The sequence below is a fragment of the Lepidochelys kempii genome, chromosome 11 (assembly GCF_965140265.1).
Source record: "Lepidochelys kempii isolate rLepKem1 chromosome 11, rLepKem1.hap2, whole genome shotgun sequence".
NCBI lineage: Eukaryota > Metazoa > Chordata > Testudines > Cheloniidae > Lepidochelys > Lepidochelys kempii.
Window position 1 is genome coordinate 45918213 of NC_133266.1, and position 25078 is coordinate 45943290.

The following is a 25078-nucleotide window of genomic DNA, read 5'->3' on the forward strand; positions in this document are numbered from 1 at the left end:
GCACTGCCGTAGAGGACTGGCTCTGGCGCCCTCTGGAGTGGCGGGCACATGCTGCGGTATAAGGGGCGCCGCCAGCTCCCCCCACCCTCAGTTCCTTCTTGCCAAAACTCTGACAGTGGGGAAGGAGGGCAAGTCATGGAATGGACATAAGCAACACATCTCAAACACCAGTTACAGAACAGGTAACTGTCTTTTCTTTTTCAAGTGCTTGCTCATGTCCATTCCGTATTAGGTGACTCCCAAGCAGTACCAATGGAGAAGGGTAGGAGTTCAAGGATGTGTAGATTGCAACATGGCTCCGCCGAACCCAGAGTCATCCAATGGCCTGCTGCATGAGGGCGTAATGTACTGTGAACGTGTGAACCAAAGACCACGTCGTGGCTCTGCAAATGTCCTGGATGGGAATGTGCGCCAGGAAGGCTGCCGAGGACACCTGAGCTCTGGTCAAATGGGCCCTCACAATCGGCGGCAGTGGGACCTGTGCCAGCTCGTAACAGGTCCCGGATGCAGGAGGTGATCCAGTTGGAAATACTCTGTGGACACTGGAAGGCCCTTCATCCTGTCCGCTGTCGCGAAGAAGAGCTGGGTCAACCTGTGGAAGGGCTTGATATGCTCCAGCTAAAATGCCAGGGCATGTCTGACTTCCAGGGCATGTAGCCTCCTTTACTCACTGTGCAGCTTGGGACAAAACACCATGAGGAAGATGCTGGTTGACATGGAAGGAAAACACTACTTTTGGCAGAAATGCCAGATGGGGTCACAATTGAACTTTGTTCTCGTAGAACACTGTATACAGTGGCTCCAATGTCAGGGCTTTAATCTCCGACACTCGTTTAGCTAATGCTACCACCACAAGGAAAGTGACCTTTCATGACAGGTGGGAAAGGGAGCAGGAGACCATAGGCTCAAAGGGCAGGCCCATGAGCCTAGAAAGAACTAAGTTAAGGTCCCACTGTGGGACAGGAGCCTGGACTGGCGGGAAGAGTCTCTCGAGGCCTTTCAGGAATCTGACCGACATGTTGTGCGAGAACACCGTCTGACCTTGGATTGGCGGGTGGAAAGCAGAGATGGCTGCAAGGTGCATCCTGATGGAAGAGAGGGTCAGCCCCTGGTTCTTAAGATGAAGAAGGTAATCTAAGATTGTAAGGAAGAGCACGACAGAGAGATGCTATGCTCAGACACCCAGTCGGAGAACCTCGTCCACTTGGCCAGGTGGGTTGCTCTAGCGGAAGGCTTCCTGCTTTCCAGGACGACTTGCTGGACCTCATTAAGAGCAGGTCCGCTCCTCCGGGTTCAACCACGCAACATCCAAGCCATGAGGTGGAGGGAGGTGAGGCTGGGGTGTAAGAGGCTCCTGTGATCTTGCAAAATCAGATCTAGTCGGTTGGGAAGGAGCCCGGGAGCAGTCTCCACCAGTATGCCGAACCAATGCTGGCACGGCCACATTGAGGCGATCGTGATAACTTGGGACTTGTCTCTCTTGATGAGTGGGATTGTCAGGAATGCATTCATCAGACCCCCCTGACCATGACAGGAGGAAAGCGTGAGAGAGAGAGAGAGAGAGAGAGAGAGAGAGAGAGAGAGAGAGTCAGTCCTTGCCCAGATCTTCTGGAAGAGCAATCAGGCTACCTCCGGATGCAGTGACCACTCGTGGAGAGAAAAAGGACATGCGGAGGCACTCTGCCAGCGTGTTCCTGACACTGGGGAGGTGACAGGTCTTCAGTGGATTGCTTGATGCAGGAATCACACAATCGGAGAGCCTCTTGACACAGAGCTGATGAGCGTGCTCCCCCTTGCCTGTTGATGTAGAACATCGAGGCCGTATTGTCCATCAACACTCTCACCACCTTGCCTGACAGATGCGGTAGGAAGATCCCACAGGCCAAACATACTGCTCTGAGCTCCTTGACGTTTATGTGCAATGTCATCTCCTCCGGAGACCACGTACCTTGGGTCTGTGTCTCACCTAGATGCGCTCCCCAGCCGATGTCTAAAGCATCCAATATCAGTTCAACCGAGTGGAACTCCTTCCAGGAGAGCCTTGGGGTCAGTCCACCATTGCAGGGAGTTAAGTATCCCTGGCGGGATGGTAACAACTTTGTCCAGGTGATTTCTGGACTGGGAACAGACTATTGCCAGCCACAGCAGCAAGGGTCACATCCTGAGCCTTGCATGGCGGACGACATATGTACATGTTGCCATGTGGCCCAGCAAACGCAGACATACCCGGGCCATAGTTAGAAGGAACATGGTATGATGTCCACCATCGTCTGGAACCTCTCCTGTTGCAGGAAAGCTCTGGCACAGGTGGAGTCGAGCACTGCTCCAATGAACTCTATCTTCTGCACCAGAACTAACATAGATTTCTTGTTGGTCACCAACAGGCCCAGGGACCGGCACATGACCTGTTGCACTGTGAAGTCCCTTTGGAGTTGGGACCTGGAGCGACCTTTGGCCAGCAAGTCGTCAAGATATGGGTAGATCTGAATACCCCAAAGCCTGAGGTAAGCTGCCACTACTGTCATGCACTTAGTAAACACCCTCAGTGTTGTTGCTTAGGCCAAAAGGGAGGACCGCAAACTGGTAGTGGTTGGATCCCATTGTGAAGAATAAGAAGCATCTGTGTCCTTGGAAGATCGCTATACGAAAGTATATGTCCTTCAAGTCGAGGGTGGCATACCAGGCTCCCTGATTCAGGGAGGGGATAATGGAGGCCAGGGACACCATGCAGAACTTTAACTTCTTTAGGTATTTGTTGAGGTCTCACAGGTCCAGGATGGGTCTTAGTCCGCCCTTGGCCTTTGGGATTAGAAAGTACTGGGAATAGAACCCCTTGTTCCTGTAAGGAACTTCTTCCACCACTCCCAGCTGCAGCAGGCCCTTCACCTCCTGTGTGAGGAGACTTTTGTGAGAAGGGTCCCTGAAGAGAGATAGGGAAGTGGGGAGGGTAGAAAGAAACTGGAGGGTATAGCCCCGGGCCATTGTGTGGAGGACACACCTAACTGTCCAAAGTTATTGTGGTCCATGCAGGGAGGAAAAAGAGAAAGGTGGTTGGAGAAACATAGGGAAAACGGATCCAAGGTACAGTCTGGTAGGTTGCCCTCTGGTGCACCCTCAAAATGCCCACTTGCCACCCTGCCTGTTGTGGATGGAGCCCGACGGGTAGAGATCAGAGGTTGGTGGCTCTGGCAGCGTTTGTAACCTCTGCTCTTTTTATGAGCCGTCTACTGTCTGAGTTGGTTCCCTTGACCCTGTGGTTGTTGCGGCTTAAACCGCTTATGGGCTGAACCCGGGACACAGAGACCTAGGGTTTTCAATGTATTACAGGAATCCTTCAACCCATGTAATTTATTGTCTCTCTGCTCTGCGAACAGTGCCTGGCCCTCGGAAGAAAGGTCCTGTATCAACTGCTGGACCTCCGTCGATAAGCCCGAGAGAAGTAACCAGAGATGGCCAAGGCCATGGTGCATGCTGCGGAGTCCGCCACATCCAGGACTGCTTGAAGGGCTGCTCTGGCCGCAGCCTTGCCCTCATCAAGGATCGCCTGGAACTCCTTCCTGGTGTCCTCAGGAAGCGAATCCTCAAACTTGGCCATGGCTTGTCACATATTAAAGTCATAGTGGCCAAGGAGGGCTTGGTGGTTGGCCACCCTCAACTGGAGGCTTGAGGATGAATAAACTTTGTGTCCGAATAAATCCAGCCTCTTTGAGTCTTTATTTTTAGGTGTAGCTCCCGGTGGGCTTTGCCTCTCCCACTCATTAATGGCCACTCCTACCAGGGAGCTTGGGACTGGGTGGGTATTGAGGTACTCATGACCCTTAGGTGGCACAAAATTCTTTCTGCCCGCTAGGAGATGAGGGGCAGGGATGAGGGGGTTTGCCACAGGGCGTTTGTAATCTTTGACACCCCTCATGCAGGGGCAATGCCACCTTGGCCAGTGCCATCGAGCAAAGGACATCGATTAGGGAGTCCGATGGTTCCTCTAGCTCCTCTGCCTGGAGCCCCAAGTTAGAGGCAACTCTTTCCAACAGCTCCTGTTGAGCCTTAGCATTATCCTGAGGAAGTGGGTGCGGGCGACCCACAACCACCTCATTAGGCTAAGATGTGGTAGAAGCCGGTGTCATGGGGTCTGCCACATCCCTTGGTGGGCCAAATGGCAGTTCCCCGGGGTCCACGTGAGCCTGAGGGGTTCTCCCTTCAGGGCCGTCTGCCTCTGGGGGAGGGCGGGATACTGAGGCCGATGTTTTTACGAGGTCCCCGCCACCAGCCTAAGCCCTTGTGAAGACTGGGTAAAACCCCACAGGTTCAATGGGTACTAGGCAGCTGGCCACTGGCCATGGAGTAGTTGGCAGTGCCGCTGATGTAGAGGGTACCACCGGTGCTGGGGTTTGGCAGGAGGTCAACCCTGCAGTGCTCGGGACAGAGTCAGACTTCGACTGCTCCGGTGCTGGAGTTAGAGCCGACTCCACCAGGAATGCTTTGAGATGGATGTCTTGCTCCTTCTTAGTCCGAGGCTTGAAGGACTTGCAGATATGGCACTTTTTGCTTATATGCGACTTGCCCAGACACCTTAAACAACTGTTATGTGGATCACTGATAGGCACTGGGTTTTTTGCAGCAATCGCAGAGCTTAAAGCCTGGGGACTGGGGCATGCCTCGTCCATAGGCTGAGACCTGTTCAGGACTAATCAAGTAAAATACACTAACACTATAACTTAACTATGTACAACTATTTTACAAGAAAAGTTCGTAATACTGAACAAAGCAAAAAGGCTAACCAAAGCAGCAGACTTTCCAGCACCATCACTGGCGGCAAGAAGGAACTGAGGGTGGGGAAAGTCAGTGACGATCCTTATACCATGGAATGTGCACGCCACTCCAGACGGCACCAGAGCCAGTCCCCTACAGATACCACTGAGGGAAAATATTCCAGCACCGGTGCATGTGGCGAGCACACACACCTAACATGAGCAAGCACTTGAAGAACTTAAGTTTTCTACTTATTCAGACCGCACATGTTTTTTATATTTAATTTTTATTTACTTCTCAAATCTCAGCTTTTCACCTCCTTTCATGCATTCTCTTACGCTTGGGAACTGCATGCCACTGAAAGCTTGTTTCTACACACACTTGCACTCATTTAACTAAAGCTATATTTTTAAATCTGATCAAAGTTTGTTTGTTATTTCAGTTTAAGAATGGTTTATTTTGGTTTTGCTTAATCCTGTAAAAACAGATTTATCAAAGACAAATAAGCCACTCCTTAAATGGAAATCAGAGTAATTACACACAAACTTTCAATTAAAAAATACAGCTCTAGTTGAATGGGTACAAGTGTGTTTAATGAAAAGGATTTAGTGTTAGCCAAGTATCCAACTCTGCACTCCTTAAACTCACTTTTTTCAAAAAACCTTCCTATGTTGATCTACTCACCAACAATATTTTCATGTGTTTAGTTGTCTGAACTGTATAATGCCTTAGTTGGACTGAAAAGTCAATTGGGCAAGAAAAGTCTTCTTTTTAATGTACTTTGTAAAGTTAGGACACTTTCTTAATTAGGGAAACAAGATCAATGCTTCATTTTTACACTAACTGAAGTGATAACAAAAGATTCACAATACGCAGAGATGTTTAAAATATTTAGGATTTTGACTAAAATGTTGCTCTTTCTAGTTTAGCACATTTTAATTAATTAAGAGTAATTACAATGGTTTATATTTACCCAATAGCATTCTACAGCTATTTCTCTTCCTTCTCTTCTTTGGTTAGCAGGGATACTACTCAGATTCAAGGCAAGCAAAGATGTGGAGAATAGGTCTTTCAGCAGCATCTGGCTTCTTGGCAAACTCTGCAGGCTCTTGTGCTGGCACAATTACTGCACTCCCTCTTGGTTTGTCATGTATTTATTCTATTGGTAGGCTTCCTGAACTTTCTGTCCCTCTAAAATGCCATTTTCTCTGTATTAACTTGCTTTTAATTCCAGAGCAATTAGCTTAGAATTCAACCTGCTTGCTGAACTCCTGAACAACTCAGACCTATAATTATTGAACAGCAATTGACAAAAACTGCATTTTGAATTTATAGTATGTTGTACTGCTACATAATGCAACTGAGAAGAATGTTATTTAGCAGTTCAAAAAAGGATGTTGGCAGAATTATATGATAAACCTATACAATACCTGCCTACATTCTGGCCCCAATCCTTCAACCATCTATTCAGATAAACCCCTTGTTTAGCACCTCTGTGATGTTTCAGTACTATGGAACTCTGAAAACTATTTAGTTTAATTATTTTTTCTGTGAAATAATGTAGTTTTCAAGAAAAATATAATGTCAAGTTTATCAAGGGAATGCTATCTACCTCTAGGAAATCCAGAGGATTCAGTGAAAAGGTTCAAAATCTCTCCCTACCATGCATGTAAAGTCCAAATGGCTAAAACATTCACTACTGAGCTCACAAGCGGCCACAGCCAGAACTTTAAAAAAAAAAAAAAAAGTTACCTGACACCGACTAGCCTGATTTCTCAGCCTACTAGCCTTGGTTCAAAAATCAAACATGCAAATACCACTTGTACCACGAGGCTCCCCGAAAAGGTCACTGTTCCAAAGCCATTCCTCCCTATCCCCCACAGGTGAAAAGAATAAACAAACTGTGTACTGTTATATTGTATACCATACTGAACTGTAAAATAAATCAATTCTACCAGTACTAATCTAAATACATTTTTTCTGAGTAGTATTTGACCAGCTATAGAGCTGGTTGATAACCACAAAAAAGTAGTAACTGAATAAGCTATTTAACGGATACCAGTAAAATTGATTGAATAATATATTTGCCAAGTACTATTCAACCAACTCTACTTATTACAGATCTTCTTTCCTTGGAAAGAATTCTTGCCATAACTCTTTCTATATTATTTCTATTATAGATCATGGCAGATCTTTTTCCAATTTGTCTTCAGTGTGTTTTTTCTTATTTAATCTCTCACCATCTTTCTTTCACTTTCCATGCATTGTGCTCGCCATCTCTCCATGTATTTTGTGTCTCACTTTTGTTCTCTTAAAACCAAATTCGAAGGGTATGTCTACACAGCTACTAGACACCCATGGCTGGCCTATACTAGCTGACTTGGGCTCACAGTGCTCAGGATGCAGGCCTGTTTCACTGCTGTGTAGACTTCTGGGCTCAGGCTGGAGCCCGGCCTCCAGGACCCTGTGGGGTTGGAGGGTCCCAGAGTCATGGGGTTTTTCTTTGCTGTGTAGACGTGCATTAAAAGAAAGTCAAGTACTATTTAGGGTAATTAATCAATATCTCTCTTCCCCCACTCATACCTACAGCATTTGGAAATTTTACCAGACATCCCATAGCTAAAAAATTAAACCTACTATCCGCTTAATGAAACAAACAAAACATTAGGGAGTGATACTGTTCAGGAGCAATATGCAGGGAAACCAAATTCTGTTCCATTCCAGTGGCTGGAAAAGGAGAACATTTGGGATTCCTAACAAAGTGTTGCTCTCTGGGTCTTGCTTGGGAGCTGCAAACCGGAATGTCCGTTAGCCCAGTGTTTCCCAAATGATGGGTCGTGGGAAGATTCTAGATTGGCCACCACATCCAGGGCCAGATTAACCCATAACGGGTCCTGACCTACCCAAACACACACTTCTCCCAGTCTGGTGCGGAGGGGAGGGTCCGGAGTAAGGGGCCATGAGAGTGAGCCCTGCCCTGCATTCACCCTGCAGCCACAGCTCCTGTCCTATAGGGCTGGACCTGACTTCCCACTCCGGGCATTGCAACCTGCTGTATGAAGTCACTGCGCCATTCAGATTTAGCCCAGCCATTCCTACTGGCCAAATATGAGTGGTGCTGCAACCCCATATACCAGGTTGCAGTGCCTAGAGTGGGGAGCCAGGTCCAGCTCCAAAGGACAAGAACCCGCTGCTGCAGGTGAGTGCAGGGTGGGCTCACTCTCCAAACCCAATCACCACCCCTCCAGGCTGGGGTTAGGGTTGTGATGCTTGGGCAAAGTGTGTGTGTGGGGGGTGTGTGTGTGTGTATATGATGGGTTATAAAAAAAGACAAAATGCATTTGGTGGGTCACCTTAGTAAAACATTTGGGAACCACTGTACTAGCCAGAGCCCAATAATGAAAGATGGAGTCCCGTCAAACAACAAGTGTGGCTTCTGGGATGGAGAAGGGGTATTCTCCTTTCGTCTTCCTCCCCACACCTCAGAACTTCCTGGCCACTGTGAGGATATCGGGTTCTCTCTACTTCACCTCTTTCTCATCTTTCTGGATGCTGAACGGGGAGCATTTGCCACTATTATATCCTTCTCCCAACATTCATATTTTCAGTCGTCTCCCCAGTAAACAGTCTCCGAGCCTGCTTCTGCTATTACTCAAAGCTTCCCCAAACTTTGGCAGAATGAACCTGACCTGAATCTCTTCAGCTTTACTGTTGCCTGCAGGAGTCTGAAAAACAGCAAAAACTGACAAAATTCGTCAGCTTTTGCTTTGTTTCAGGCTGTGGAAGCTCAGGGCAGGAACAAAGGCACTGATGCTGCCTACTGATTTGGGAATTCAGTGCTGTGATGATTTCAACTCATAAGATAACCTTCACATCAATGCAGGCTAGACAGGTGCTTTTTAAAAAGATGAAATCTTAGATTCTGCATTTGCTCAGTGAAGTTTTCTACTCACCGGACCATCATACACATATTGCATCTTTGGCAATTTAGGAGGAGGGTTAGGGAAGTCAGGATGCCCTGATACACAGTGTCTTCAGTGTCCTTATGTGGAGGAGATGGTATGGGTGCTTTGGATACCCTAACTTAGACACCCCAATACACAAGTGTGATTTAAACAAGCAGTTAGTACGCCTGAACAACATCCTTAGTAGCCAGGCTGCAAGGCCTTATCAGTGTGGTAGGGCTTTTTTGTAAATAGACTCTTACGAGAGGGTACTGCCGGTGCCTGGACCATTTGCAGGTGGTTGATGGTTGTATGGAGTTGTTTGGTGATGCATTGAAGTTGGAGAAATGGTTGTGAACCTTGGGGCAAGTCACCTACTGAGAGTGGTATAACAGCACATACTGTACTGTAAACTGTATTTTCTGGATTTGTTTTTAATAACTAAACGGATTTGCCTGACAACAGGAATTTTTTTTCTCTTCAGAATTTTCTGGGTATGCCTCTGGAAATCCCTGGAAATCATAATCCTCTATTGCTGAACATCACATTTATTCGCTGCTGAATCATTTCCTACAAAATGACTTTGAGCTTCAGATAGGGAAATACACAGCAGGATCAGATAACCTCTTAGTCTCCTAGTTATCTGCAAATAACCTTAATAAGAAAACATAGTAAATAGCAAAAATAATTTCTAATGATAATATTTATCAAAGTTTTCCTAAAGGGCGTCAACTGTTTCTTTTTGTCCATACAAAAGATATTTATATCATATTGACTTCACCTGCACAAATTGTTGCATTGATAAAAGTGAGCTTCATGCATCTCTGGATCATATTTTGTTTTAAATAAAAAAGATTGTTCGTCTTTCATGCATTGAACTTCAAAGTCACAATTCAGATCCCTAAGCTAGAGCTCACTTATCTGTTGATTACTGACAATCTCACCACTGACTAAATACCTGTCTTGGGAATTACGTGGCTATTTAGATCCTGCCCACTGCTTCAGGATCTGGTTTAAGTCATAGACAAACAGCAATTTCCTTTTCAGAACACATAGCAGTCAAATGGATTTTAGATGTACTATCTGCAGACAAACAGACATTCTTCAAGCTTACACCAAAACAGCCATACTTGGAGATGATTGCTTAATATAGTACATATTGCTTAAACAAGACTGTGAAAGCAACAAAACCTTTTTTTAAAGCATTCCCATAAAATACAGGGTGCAATTCCATCTTTTGAAGCTATCACGTTGAATTTCTAGCTGAACAGATAAAATCAACAGCTATCCAGAAACCTACTAAAAAAATCTTCCTGCAGAAACATTTCTCTGGCCTCTAAGTTGTAGCTGTTCTATAGCAGTAGTTTTGTCATCTGTGGCAAATGACATCATTTCAACAGCTTGCATAACAAACATTTTTATAAATAGAATGACATCACTTTATAGTTAAAAATGTATATTGAAAAGAAGGAATTTCACCCAACTGTCTGAACTGCTAACCAGTGTTCCCTCTAATGTTTTCCATCCATGTGCGGAATGAATTTTGTTATGTGTACCATATCAAAGTAATGTGCGGATGTGTGTCACCAGTACAAACAAAAAACCTAGATATAATATATATTTTTAAAAAGCTACCATAGAGATAATTACTCCAGCCCGGACAGGTTAGGCATTTTCGAACTCACTACTCAAAAGAATTAAAGTTAAGCATAAGAGAGAAATAAAAATTATGAAATGCATAGACCAGTCACAAAACTAAAACACACTTTTAAAGAAGTATCAAGTAACACCACCACCACAAGTATGTTTGGAAGGTGAGTGTGACAGAGAGAGATACACGCTGCCCCTTGAAGTAGATTGGTACTCAGCAGTCTGAAGTCCGCTTGTTGAGACACAGCAACAGCTGCCAGCAAGCTCCTTCCATCCTGAACCCTGTTGTGTCACACCCCCCCACCCCACTATGTGGAGATTGGGTACAGGGGCGGGGGACACCCTGACACCAGCATCTCCCCCCCGGCACAGCAAGCGGGAGGCTCCCGGGAACAGCTGGCCAGGGGCTTCAAGGCAGAGGGCAGAAGCAGTGTGGCAGTGAGGGGAGGGACACCCGAAGTACGTGGCACTTGATAGCCGGCTGGGCGGCCACCCAGCCAAGCAGCTTAGAGGGAACTTAGCTGCTAACTGCTAAGTGAGAAAGAAAAACCAAAAATATCAAATGTCATGGTATTTATCATAAAGATTACAAAATGAGAAACAATAGCTGTAATAGCAGTTAATTCCATTTTATAAGTACATGATTGCATTGTAGGTGTATATCATGTGAATATTAATTTTGCTAAAATGTTAATGATCAAATTATACTCCCCCCCCAAGAAACAGAAAGGGAATCAAAAGCAAGGCTTACAGTTTGACTGTCAGGAAAGTCCATCTTCAACAATTTATGAGCACATTCTTCAAAGTCTAAGCTGCAAAGAAAAAATAAATAGTTTTGTATTCCCATTGAGTACACATTATGTTAAAAACACATACAGAATTATGCTGATACCAATGATGTTAAACGTACAAACCAAAGTGTTTTAGCATGACAAAAGTATGATGTAATTGAACTTGTTGCTGTTAAAATGCCCTAGCAATGCTAGTTTCGGCTCCTTCCAAACATAAGGGTGGTTGAGGAAATCAGTATTTGAAGTATGGTGACAAATGAAACAATAAGGCGAAAGCTGTCTAAATCAAGACTATGATCTGCATTTTAGAGAAGACTGAATACATTCTCCTTTCACCACACTTTAATTACTCATCAAAAGCATTGTGTTCAACAGCTTTCTTTAAAAGTTCTCAAGCTTAAACTAAAATATTTCCCAACAGCATTCTGCTATTCAACAATTTTATATCTGAAAGTGAATCCAAAGCTAATAAATCTGCAGACAGACTGAAAACAAGGTGACTCTCTTTTATGAGACACTGCTATTACATCATACTAAATGGAAATACACAAAGTCTAGTAACAAAAATACATAAGTTCATTCTGACTCACTCCTGTAAAATACCAAAATGTAACCTCTGTACCCATGCCCATATACTTTTCTGAAATTGCTATCTTGATCTTTAGTATCTCAGGTTTCAGAGTGGTAGCTGTGTTAGTCTGTATAAGCAAACAGAACATGGAGTACTTGTGGCACCTTAGAAACTAACAAATTTCTTTGAGCATAAGCTTTCGTGGGCTAAAACCCACTTCACTGGATGCATGCAGTGGAAAATACAGTAGGAAGATATATATAAACAGAGAACATGAAAAAATGGGTGTTGCCATACACACTATACTGAGAGTGATCAATTAAGGTGAGTTATTATCAGCAGGAGAAAAAAACCTTTTGTAGTGATAATCAGGATGGCTCATTTCCAACAGTAGACAAGAAGGTGTGAGTAACAGTGGCGGGTGGGGATAAGCATGGGGAAATAGTTTTACTTTGTGTAATGACCCACCACTCCCAGTCTTTAGTCAAGCCTAATTTAATGGTGTCCAGTTTGCAAATTAATTCCAATTCAGCAGTCTCTCGTTGGGAGTCTGGTTTTGAAGTTTTTTTGATGTAATATTGCGACTTTTAGGTCTGTAATCGAGTGACCAGGGAGACTGAAGTGCTCTCTGACTGGTTTTTGAATGTTATAATTCTTGACCTCCGATTTGTGTCCATTTATTCTTTTACGCAGAGACTGTCTGATTTGGCCAATGTACATGGCAGAGAGGCATTGCTGGCACATGATGGCATATATCACATTGGTAGATGTGAGGGTGAATGATATATGTGATATATGCCATCATGTGTTAGCAATGTCCCTCTGCTATGTACATTGGCCAAACCGGACAGTCTCTACGTAAAAGAATAAATGATATATGTGATATATGCCATCACTTGTGTCAATAAAACTGTGCATCGTAGACAAGGCCTGAGGAGAGTTTGGAACAATAGTTCTGAGAGGTATGAACTGCCTCCATTCATCTCCGTAAGCTGCCCAGTAATAAATTACTGTTTACTATTTCATTCCTCATGTAGGAAAGGCGAGAGAGGATCACACATCTATACAATTTACTGTGAGCAATGATTCATTTTGGTACCACAAGAGGCTAGCATTTGGCAGATACTACCAGCTATTTTTAACCCTCATGAAAAAGCCAAGCTCAAGGAGCCTAACAGAGCTCATGGAGTATTCAAGAAACAACGAAAGGGAGCCAAGTAACATACACTATTATATTTTGCATATTTACACAATTTGCTGTAAGACTGGAGATTCACACGGGTGAAGCTTATTTTGTGGGCAGTCTGGAAAAGTACTGTTTCCCCGTACCCCCAATCTGTCCTGACTAAACCAGTGCTCCATAAAACAGAAGCATGATCTAGTGTAACGTTTTAAAAGTCTTCACCCAAAAAGGAAGTTTAGAAATGTAATGTACTAAATCGTTTCTAAATTAAGAACTTAAGAATGGCCATTCTGGGTCAGACCAATGGTTCATCTAAAACATCTGTTCAATTTGTTTATAAGACTGTAAGATAATGATAAAGCTATTAACAACTCCATATTCAACAGATTCAGTACAAATGCACTAATTTCTAAAGGACCACACACTTTTTTCAGTATAAATTATATACGTTTTACCTTGACTGAATAGCAAGATAAATTGTACGACGAAAGGAGACCAGGTTAATTTCTGTTTGGTCATGGATAGTCACTTTTTGTCCTTGAAGAGAAAAAATTGGATATTTAGAAATTGAAACAGAGACATACATTCTAAGACAGTAGAGATGTATGCATCTTCAGTAAGTCTTCAGTCTATTACGTAATATTGTGTATAAATACATTTAGGAGCATTTAGTAGGGGCTGTAAAGTTTACGAAAAACACTGGTACTTGCATTATGTGAGACTACAACTTAAAAAAAAAAAAAATCAAATTCACAAGTTATTCACAATTTTCAATGATACATGTATTAAAGGTCCTGATTTTGCAAAGGGCAGAACCATATTCCTGTGCAGAATACAGACACCTGTTTATGATCTGGGACTAACTGAGTGAACATTTTCTTTTCATGTGCCGGCTGGCTGATGTTTAGCCATCCAGAACTTGAACAAGGACTACAAAATTAAACCAAAATGTTTAATACAAAACTTAATAAAGGCAATTACTTACACCAGGGATGGGCAAACTTTTTGGCCCAAGGACCACATCTGGGTATGGAAATTATATGGCAGGCCATGAATGCTTATGAAATTGGGGGTTGGGGAGGCTCCGGCTGGGGATAAGGGGTCCGGAGGGCAGAAGGGGGATCAGGGCTGGGGCACAGGCATGAGAGGGATACAGGGGGGCAGGCTCCGGGCGGTGCTTAACTCAAGCAACTCCCAGAAACAGTGGCATCCCCCGCCTGCCCCCCTCCCCCTCGCAGAGGTGTGGCCAGGCGTCACTACATGCTGCCCTATCTGCAGGCGCTGCCCCTGCAACTCCCATTGGCTTTGGTTCCCAGCAAATGGGAGTTGCGGAGGCAGTGTGCGGAGCCCCCTGGCTGCCCCCACATATAGGAGCTGGGAGGGGGAACATGCTGTTGCTTCTGGGAGCCGTGTAGAGTGGGGCAAGACCCCGACCCCGCTCCCCGGCTGGAGCGGGGCAAGCCCCGGACCCCACTTTCCGGCAGGAACTTGAGGGCCAGATTAAAAAGCCTGGAGGGCCGGATGTGGCCCCCGGGCCGTAGTTTGCCCACCCCTGACTTACACAATTGTGTGTATTTAGATCCAGACTCAGTTCCCATTAACATAAACAGGAACCTTTCCATTCACATCAATGGTACCTGGATCAGGCCCACCGTGGCCCGCCAAAGGATATTTGATGTCATGCACTGGAACAGAATTAAAAAGGACTAAAATAGCTAAACAGCTGCTCTCAAGGAAATTAATATCCTATTTCATATGGGAGCTTTCAAATATGCAACAGAAGTGACAACAGGCTTCTGTGAATTACCATCTTTTTCTTCAGCCTGCTATCTAAGTAAATTTGTGGGGGGTTTTTTTGTACAATACTGTAACAAGCTGGTGAAGAAATGATTCCCACCGCTCTACAGAGTAGAGCTTTCCTTCTACATTTTGCAGACCTATGAAGTAAACATCTATACTTATTCTCATCCATCATATCTTTCTCAGTAATTACATAAGACGTTCTACAAAATGCACAGACACCAATACGATTGTTTATTTGGAGTAAATAACTTGTAACAATGGCCTGTACAATAAATTATCCTGTCTTGAAACTCCCTTTTTAAAAAACCATCAGTTGAAAGGTAATTGCAAACTTGCATTTTGAAATTGACCTTAAGACATTCAGACAGAGCACAAATAGCATGTCCTCAACTGTTCTTAAAAATTCCTTCAGAAAAATTACAATTTTTCTACTCCCTGGTTTATATTTACAGGGATCTTTCTGGAGTGCAACTGACACAATCAAACATACAAAGCCACAAATTCCTCCCTACTCCCATTTCTCTTTCTATGGGCCCCTGCCCACTTCCTCCCACCTCTTCAGTTTTAGCTTTGCTGTTGCTATAATTGGTAAACACCCTCTTGCAGAGCCCGTGGGAGGACATGCACCATCAACAAAAATGAAACTTAATATGCACAAAGTGCTGTCAAAGACAAAGTAAACAAATTGAAAAAAGAAAAATAAGCATATTTAATCTTGTAACAGTAAAAACAAATTTTAAATAGAAATGTGATTTTTGTTGACTGCACACTTTAAATCTCAATTGCTTCAGATAGCATATAGCAAGTTACATTCTGAGATTTCCTTTTCTTAATCTACTATAAAAAAGATCAATAGTAAACGTCTATAATCATACTCCTACCTTCTTCATCCTCTTCATCCTCTTCTTCATCCTCTTCACTGCTTCCAGCATCTTGATCTGTTTCTGAGTCACTATCACCTTCATCAAGAATTTCTAGAAGCAAAATTCCAAAGTAAATATTCCTGGGGTGGACGGTTTGCCTAGTGACGCAGAGATGTGGCCCCAAATACCTCGGGATCTGTCTAGTCCTAAGGGAGGGAGAGCCTGACAAAGCTGGAGCATGAAGACATGCTGCAACCGAGCTTCAACAGAAGGAAAGTCAATCTGACACAAGGCTTAGAAAAATGGAACTCCAGAGGGCCTTGATACCGTAGTGACAGGTATATTAAAATATATGGCAGATAGACAAATAAAAGGATCCCCCCCAAAACAGGGATGCCAAACTCAATTCAGGCATACAAGAATGAAAAACTGGTGGAGAGGGAAACTGGTTGGTACTTTTCCAAAAACCTATTTTAAAAATTCCTTTCACTGGTTTGACATAGGCAAGCAATGGAGGGCTCTGTGTTGAAACTCAACTCTTGGTCAGAGGAAAAATCGTTGTGACAAAGGCTCAGGAGGAAAAGCAATGTACTCAGTGCTCTCAGGAGATCCCTGTTCTTGTGGAGAAAAAGCTGTCTTACATTTACTTTATAAAACCAATATTACTTTTAAAATAATAGATTTCATATTTGAAAGCAGGGTTGTTATTTAGAAACACAGAAGTGTTGCCAAAGAACACACAGTAGAAAAATCTTTATTAAGTGTGTATTAAACTATTACTATACGAATCTTCGGGACACAAATGACGGATTAAGAATTGTGTAACTACGACAAGGTTGCAAGTAACTGACAATATTTATGGTCCATTGTAATAAAAAAGGTGGTGTGTGCCTCATTGTGCATATGTGCAGTTTACATCATCATTTAAATAAGAAAAATTCAGCTAAAATTAAAACCAGCTTTTACCTCAACAATACATATTGTTGGCAATTTTTTTTTCCCCCACTACCCCCTACAAAACACGACCTATAAACTTGCTAGAATGCTATAATATGCTTCATAGTTTTATACTCCACTTGAGTGCTTAAATGAACCTGGTTTACATACCCTTCTTAAGGGTTTTGTACTTCTCTTCATTTTCCGTGAAGTCAGGATCCATCTTGAAAACATCTTTAAAATAAAATAAAATCTTATTTAAACTAAGAAAAAGAACAAAATTATTGCAGGTTTCATTTTAATTTGTTTTCATAGAGAATGAAATTGTTTGAAGTTAAATTTTTACTTCTCACTTACTAAGAACATCTTCTGGGTTATAATCATCTTCTAAAGGTAACATATGAGTAAACTGATCCTCTTCTTCTACTAGGTCTAGTCCCTCTGGAATGATTGGGTGATCCTTGAATCCATCCTTACGTACAGCAAACATAACTTCTATCATGTACTGAACGCGCATGTCAATTTTAGATTCGTGAAGAACGTGGCGAAGGCGGTCAAAGATTGCTTTAGATTAAAGAGAAAAACTAATTCTAATTTGAAGTGATCAGATACTAATAAAAAAAGACTACAGATTTAAAGATAAATTATACCAACTAATTATACTCACCATTAATACCTCTCGGAGATACTTCTGTTAATTTGAGTCCACATTCCTTTAGAAATCCAATTGCTACTTCAATACTGTCATCTGTTGGTCTTTCAAGAAGCAACGTGAGCATCTCCAAACATAAAACCTCATGAGCCTTCAGGGAGAAAAACAGAAAAGGGTTTTATAAAAGCAAGAACGTCTGACTTCCAAAATAACAATCCATTTTATTGCACTATTGTTATAAAATACTAGTTGACCAAGAACTATGCTTTTTGTGACTGCTACATCTTGTTTCAGTGTGGGAAGTTATATTGCCACTTCCACATAAACTAAAGTCAGCATTTCAAATAAAGGTTCTGATTCTTATATTTGCACCTTCTTTGTACTGGACATCATTCTACTACTCAAATATGGCTGTCCTCATTCAGTCAAGCAATGCAAGAAAATCTTTGCCATCATGAAGGGAATGGAACACATTTTGAAGGAACACTAACATCAAATATCATTTAGAGAAATAAAGTTTGGCACCGTCCTTTCATGCTCCTCTCCCTTACATTTACTGCTAAAGCTTATTTAGAAGGGAGAAAAGGAAACAACTGCTGGAAACCAATTTGTTTTTAGGTGCAATTAAAGAGGTTGATATTGATCTATAAAGCCCTACATTGTTTAGGTTTCAGAGTAACAGCCGTGTTAGTCTCTAAGGTGCCACAAGTACTCCTTTTCTTTTTACATTGTTTAGGTGCTGACTATTTTAAGCAATGGTCCTGCAACTGTCTTTCCATGAACAGATTCTTCTGCCTGTATAGAAGCTCCACTGCAGGCACTGGGGCTCTTTGTGGGCATCAGGATCTGCTCACGTAGTCTTAAGTGCAGAGCTAGGGCCTAAGAGATCCCTGCTCTCCCTAAGCAAATATTATTATTTGTTTGTGGTCTTATTTCTTTAAAAAAAGGAACTGCTTCTTTATCAAAAAGTAATAAATTAAGCATCTTACTGTTCAAAGATTGCTATAAGTGTAACCTGTAGTATCAAATACAAAATAACGTACCACATTCTGATTGATTAGATGTGCAACGAACTTTGAAGCTGTCAGACAAAGTTGCTGAAAAATGAATAAAGGACAGTTAAATATATGTCAATTTCTTCACACATTGAAAGAGCTCTCAACTTAAAAACAGATCTCACAAACTGTGTATTTACGTAAATGACAATTTAAAATTAACCGGGAAGTCCTATGGCTTGTGCGATACAGGAGGTCAGACTAGATGATCACAATTCTCCCTTCTAGCCTTGCAGTCTATGAATCTATTAAAGCACTGCTGCAGGATACCGAAGCATTTCTTTTAAGATTATTAAAAGGATTGTACCCTATAGAATAAAAGCCATTGTTGTTGCATTAACTGAAGTTAAAAAGAGTTGCGATCTTCAAGCTGCAGGGCATAAGATGTGGTCAGTTTAATAAAAAGACCACCATGATATACTACCACTACTTCTAGAATTAATATAGTGCGTTTTGCCAGGTTCTGGGTAGTCACACACATTCCTTTGAAACATACATTATTGATCACTCGGTAATAGGATAACACACTAGTGGGATCACTGGTTACAGTGTGGCACTGTAAGTTCTTACATAAGCTTCTCTTACATACCTTATCATTTCTGCGATATCCTTTGCGAAAATTTAGAATTAGCCTCTTGAGAATCAGTTCTCCAATATTTGGAAACTTTGAATTGATAATTGCTACAACTGCTGCATAAACGTGTGTAAAGATTGGAGAGGCACTTTGTGCTTGCAAAATTGATCTAGACAGCAATCCCCTGTAAGTAAGAGTACACACACACACAAGTATAAGTGCCAATCATGAAAATATGAAATGATGTCATTCACCATCTACATTGTAACAGAAGCATATTCTGTGTTCCAGATAGTTAAAAGGTAGTTCCAAACAGTGGTTATTTTCATACTAAAACCTCGGATTAGGTTTGGAGTACCAATTCTAAATCATATTAATGTTAACAGGATTACAATTTACTTAAATAAGATTTTTTAAATCAGCGATTAATTGTATGATCTGAGAACTAGAATAAGTTTGTCTTTGAAAAAAATTAATCTTTCTAGATCTCTCTTTCTGAATCTCTAGCTGCCTCTTAACTTAGCCCTAAGTTACAAAAGCCATTCACTTGCAGGGAGGCCACTTTAAAAAGGGACAAGTGTAAATAAACAAAACACAATGGTTACTGTATATTGAGACCTCTCAATTGAAGATTAAACCTAGTTAAATTTCCTAGCCATTATTTCAATGCTATTTCTACTATCTACTAAAAAAATTAACTTTTTACTGAAGATAAGGAATGATTTACACTTCCAATTGGTCATTTAAAAAAAAAAAAAAGAAAATGAAGATTAAAGGTGAAATCCTTTCGGAAGTGATGACATTCTGGGAAAAAAGCTATTTCAAGAAGAAAAAACCTCTCCTTTTAATTTTTCAACTTAATTTAGAAAAAGTAAAATCAGAGGCAAGAAACTCACTTTAACCTTTATATTAAAAAGTGAAAGATTAAAGACCGTTTGGGAAAACGTGTGTGTATGTGTAATCTAAAGTACAAAAAAAAATTACCCCAAACAAATACAAACTCTAGCTAACAATATGATCTGAAAGCGTGTGATAGGTATATAATGTAATTGAAAAAATATGAGAGCAGAAAATGTCACTAAAATTAGATGAGAATTATTTAATCATTACTTTTTATCTTACCATAAATTGTTTCTTTTCATAACTACATTTTGTAATTGTTATTCAAAAGACCACTAACACCTTATAAAAGTAATTCTGCTGCTACCTTTTTTTAATTACAGTAAATAAGTGTGTGTGAAAGCAGCTTCTTTGTGGCTTAAGAGTTCATCTGACCTTGTTCCTTACTTCTCAACTGAATTAATAATATTTATTTGTGACAGAATAGCCATCTCCACTGCAGTTAATTATGAAAACAGAGAATTATGACATTTTTAATAATGAGTATACTCAAAAGCAAATGAACGTCTCAGGAATAGAAATCTTGTTTCTATGCAATGTCACCAACCCCCAAAAAACAAAAACAAACCCCAAACCCAGTGTAAGACTAATAAAGAAAATTGGATGTTCAGCAAGACCAGAACAGTCTTCAAATGGTAATGCTATAAATTTTCCCCACATGCACCAGCAAACTTTTATACACCGTAATTATGCTTTGAACTGACAGCTGGGGACAGAAACATTGTTTCTGAGAATGTAAACAGTGAGACAGGGAGGAGATGATCAAGTGGTTATTTTAACTACTTTCCCACTCACTAAAGACTGCTACTGTTAACTTGGCCCAGTTCAGCATAATTGGCAGACTCAGATCAAAAGAAACCCAACACGTTAATTGGGGTATTGTTGCATGTCAGGATTTAAGTGCACTGGCAAAGCTATGAGGAAGCTAGCAAAATACCTACCACTACCTAATTCTATTAGTTCCTCATTTTCAGGGACTCAAACTTCACGCAAATCATTAAATGGCTACGTTAAGGTTTTGACACAAATCTAAAAGATTAAGGCACCATCCCTTGCCACTTCACTAAATTATGGTATCACTATGATATCACAAGCACATCAAACGCATTTACCAAATGCAGCATAATATTAGTACATGCTACTCATCTGAACACATTACATAAAAACTATCACGATTCAGATATGCTGGACTGTAATAAAAGACAGGTTTCAAAGTAACAGCCGTGTTAGTCTGTCTTTGCAAAAAGAAAAGGAGTACTTGTGGCACCTTAGAGACTAACCAATTTATTTGAGCATGAGCTTTCGTGAGCTACAGCTCACTTCATCGGATACATACCGTGGAAACTGCAGTAGACATTATATACACACAGAGACCATGAAACAATACCCCCTCCCACCCCACTGTCCTGCTGGTAATAGCTTATCTAAAGTGATCATCAAGTTGGGCCATTTCCAGCACAAATCCAGGTTCTCTCACCCTCCGCCCCCTCACACACAAACTCACTCTCCTGCTGGTAATAGCTTATCCAAAGTGACCACTCTCACTACAATGTGCATGATAATCAAGGTGGGCCATTTCCAGCATAAATCCAAGTTTTCTCACCCCCCCACCCCCATACACACACAGTCACCTCTGATAGTGTGGCTGATGTTATTCGGCCCTGTGATGGCGTCCCCTGAATAGATATGTGGGCACAGTTGCCAGTCCTTGCCTACAGACAGCCCCGCAACCTGAAGCAAATTCTCACCAACAACCACATACCACACAACAGAACCACCAGCCCAGGAACCTATCCTTGCAACAAAGCCCGTTGCCAACTGTGCCCACATATCTATTCAGGGGACACCATCACAGGGCCGAATAACATCAGCCACACTATCAGAGGCTCGTTCACCTGCACATCCACCAATGTGATATATGCCATCATGTGCCAGCAATGCCCCTCTGCCATTTACATTGGTCAAACTGGACAGTCTCTACGTAAAAGAATAAATGGACACAAATCAGATGTCAAGAATTATAACATTCATAAACCAGTCGGAAAACACTTCAATCTCTCTGGTCACGCAATCACCAACATGAAGGTCACTACCTTACAACAAAAAAACTTCAAATCCAGACTCCAGCAAGAAACTGCTGAATTGGAATTCATTTGCAAATTGGATACTATTAATTTAGGCTTAAATAGAGACTGGGAGTGGCTAAGTCACTGAAGATTTTTTGCATGAAACTGAAATTCTGGTTCCCACACAGTTCTAGTTCCAGAAAATTAATGGAGTAGCAGAAGACTAGGAGTACTTGTGGCACCTTAGAGACTAACCAATTTATTTGAGCATGAGCTTTCGTGAGCTACAGCTCACTTCATCGGATGCATACCATGGAAACTGCAGAAGACATTATATACACACAGAGACCATGAAACAATACCTCCTCCCACCCCACTGTCCTGCTGGTAATAGCTTATCTAAAGTGATCATCAAGTTGGGCCATTTCCAGCATTTCTGTGGGGTGTCTATATTCTATCTTTGCTGGGGATAGACCAGGAATGGAGTCTTAGAACTTTTAGTAAGTAATCTAGCTAGGTACGTGTCAGATTACGATTTCTTTAAATGGCTGAGAAAAGAACTGTGCTGAATAGAATGACTATTTCTGTCTGTGTATCTTTTTTGTAACTTAAGGTTTTGCCTAGAGGGGTTCTCTATGTTTTGAATCTAATTACCCTGTAAGGTATCTACCATCCTGATTTTACAGTGGGGATTTCTTTATTTCTATTTACTTCTATTTTTATTAAAAGTCTTCTTGTAAGAAAACTGAATGCTTTTTCATTGTTCTCAGATCCAAGGGTTTGGGTCTGTGGTCACCTATGCAAATTGGTGAGGCTTTTTATCCAACATTTCCCAGGAAAGGGGGGGTGCAAGTGTTGGGAGGATTGTTCATTGTTCTTAAGATCCAAGGGTCTGGGTCTGTAGTCACCTAGGCAAATTGGTGAGGCTTTTTACCAAACCTTGTCCAGGAAGTGGGGTGCAAGGTTTTGGGAAGTATTTTGGGGGGAAAGACGTGTCCAAACAGCTCTTCCCCAGTAGCCAGTATTAGTTTGGTGGTGGTAGCGGCCAATCCAAGGACGACGGGTGTAATATTTTGTACCTTGGGGAAGTTTTGACCTAAGCTGGTAAAGATAAGCTTAGGAGGTTTTTCATGCAGGTCCCCACATCTGTACCCTAGAGTTCAGAGTGGGGGAGGAACCTTGACATGGCCCAACTTGATGATCACTTTAGATAAGCTATTACCAGCAGGACAGTGGGGTGGGAGGAGGTATTGTTTCATGGTCTCTGTGTGTATATAATGTCTTCTGCAGTTTCCACGGTATGCATCCGATGAAGTGAGCTGTAGCTCACGAAAGCTCATGCTCCAATAAATTGGTTATTCTCTAAGGTGCCACAAGTACTCCTTTTCTTTTTGCGAATACAGACTAACACGGCTGTTACTCTGAAACCTAGCAGAAGACTGTGCATTCTATTCTCCTGGCTAGCCTAAGTAACACAGAAACAAAAGAATTATTAATATTTACTCATTCTCTGTAGAGTGGGGGACATGGAACCTAAAAATAACGTAAAAAATGCTTTTACCTATATTATTACAAATGTAACACAGAAAACTGATTTGCCCTCCAAGACCTGGATCTTGAAATCTGATCTATGTACCCACATGGAGCTCTCCACTCAACTGCGCTCTGACTGTTTGCCTTTCAACAGAACTCTCCATGAGTGCAAGAGTTCACTTGGCATAAAGATTAGTCTTATGCTTCTTCTGGGACCATCTTAAATAGATATAAAGATAACTATCAAGACTCTATTTTAACAGCTGAATAAAAAAAAATTGTCTTTCCAATTTTGCATTCACCTTTAAAAACTTGTGGGGTTTTTTTTGGCCAATTTAGGAGTTACAATTTAATTATGAGATAAAGCCAAATGGTGCCGTTTTTATATCTAAAATTTGTGCCTGCAACTTAATAAAACTAGATAAAAAAGGCTTTATCAGAAGCATACAAAGAACTCCCAGAGACTAGATAACTATTCTAGTAACAGTTATGTAACCCATATTTTAAAAATAATCACTGCCTGTTAGAAAAAAATACAGTTTTTCAGATATAAAATTCATAAAGAGACAAGTGCTATAATAAAAACTGTTCTACAATAGGCTGTCAGAGACTTTACTGTCACCTCCTGCTAGAAATGATGCCTGGGAACTAGACAGTTATTTCTTGTTTTTAGATTCTCTGCAACAGTTGGCTCCCCCCTCTCCTCTTCAGATTAAAAAAAAAAATTAGCATACCCAATACATCCCACTCCTCTAATGGTACATCTACACGGGGATGAAAGCCCCATAGCATGGCATGGCTGGCTCAGGTCAGCTGATTTGGGCTTTAGGACTAAAAAACCACTTTGCAGACATTCGGACTCAGGTTGGAGCCTGAGCTCTGGGACCATCCAACCTTGCAGGGTCCCAGAGCCCGAACATCTATACAGCAAATTTTCAGCCCCGTGAACCCAGGTTAGCTGACCCAGCCCAGCTGTGGGTATTTTATCCCTGTGTAGATATACCCTAACACGGGGTGGGGAACTTTTTTCTATAGGGGCCACTGACCCACAGAAAAAATCAGTCACGGGCTGCACACAGCCCCCTGTGGTGTGGCACGGAGGCTCGGAGCTTCCTCCCTGCAGCGAGGTGAGCTGGCGATTGTGGCTCCAGGGCGGGGTGTGTGTGTGCGCGCGCGCACACTGAGGGCTTCCCCTAGGCTCCAGGGTGGGCCAGAAATGAGGAGTTCAGAGTGTGGGAGGGGGCTCTGGGCTGGGACAGGGGTTTGGAGTGAAGGAAGTGGTGAGGACCCTGGCTGAGGGTGTGAGCTCTGGGGTGAGGTTGGGGATGAGTGGTTTACGGAGCAGGAGGGGGCTCTGGGCTGGGGCCAAGGGGTTTGGAGTGCAGGAGTAGGCTCAGGGCTAGGACAGGGGGTTAGGGTGTGGGAAACGGTGCAGGGTCTTGGAGAGGGTTCCGACCTGAGGGGGGCAAGTGGTTCAGGCTGTGGGCTCCGGCCGGGCAGCACTTACCTCAAGTGACTCCCGTTTGGCAGCACAACGGGGCTAAGGCAGGCTCCCAGCCTGCCCTGACTTCACGCCACTTCTGGAAGCAGCCGGCCCTGGCCCCGGCCCCTAGGTGGAGGCGTGGCCAGGCAGCACTGCACAGTGCACTTAGCTTCCCTGATTGCACCTGCACGTACGGGCAGCAGGGACATGCCAGAGGCTTCCAGGAGCTGTCCGGAGCCGACCGGACTTTTAATGGCCTAGCAACTAGCTTCCCCCCACAACAGGGCGCGCCATGGCTCGCGGCTCTAGCCTCGCACAGGGAGGA

The 25078-nt window shown here is 42.5% G+C and overlaps 1 protein-coding gene across 4 annotated transcripts in view; it reads right to left on the reverse strand.

Moving 5' to 3' along the window:
• The window catches only part of CWC22 (CWC22 spliceosome associated protein homolog), a 58227-nt gene that overhangs the window by 19278 nt on the left and 13871 nt on the right, over window positions 1–25078 (reverse strand). For all 4 annotated transcript variants that reach the window (XM_073306043.1, XM_073306044.1, XM_073306042.1 and 1 more), the window contains exons 7-14: window positions 18787–18955; window positions 18186–18239; window positions 17158–17293; window positions 16848–17054; window positions 16662–16724; window positions 15573–15665; window positions 13344–13425; window positions 11095–11155 (exon numbers count right to left, since the gene is read on the reverse strand). In XM_073306043.1, the coding sequence (XP_073162144.1) occupies window positions 11095–11155; window positions 13344–13425; window positions 15573–15665; window positions 16662–16724; window positions 16848–17054; window positions 17158–17293; window positions 18186–18239; window positions 18787–18955 (865 nt within the window). The remainder of the gene's footprint in view (window positions 1–11094; window positions 11156–13343; window positions 13426–15572; window positions 15666–16661; window positions 16725–16847; window positions 17055–17157; window positions 17294–18185; window positions 18240–18786; window positions 18956–25078) is intronic.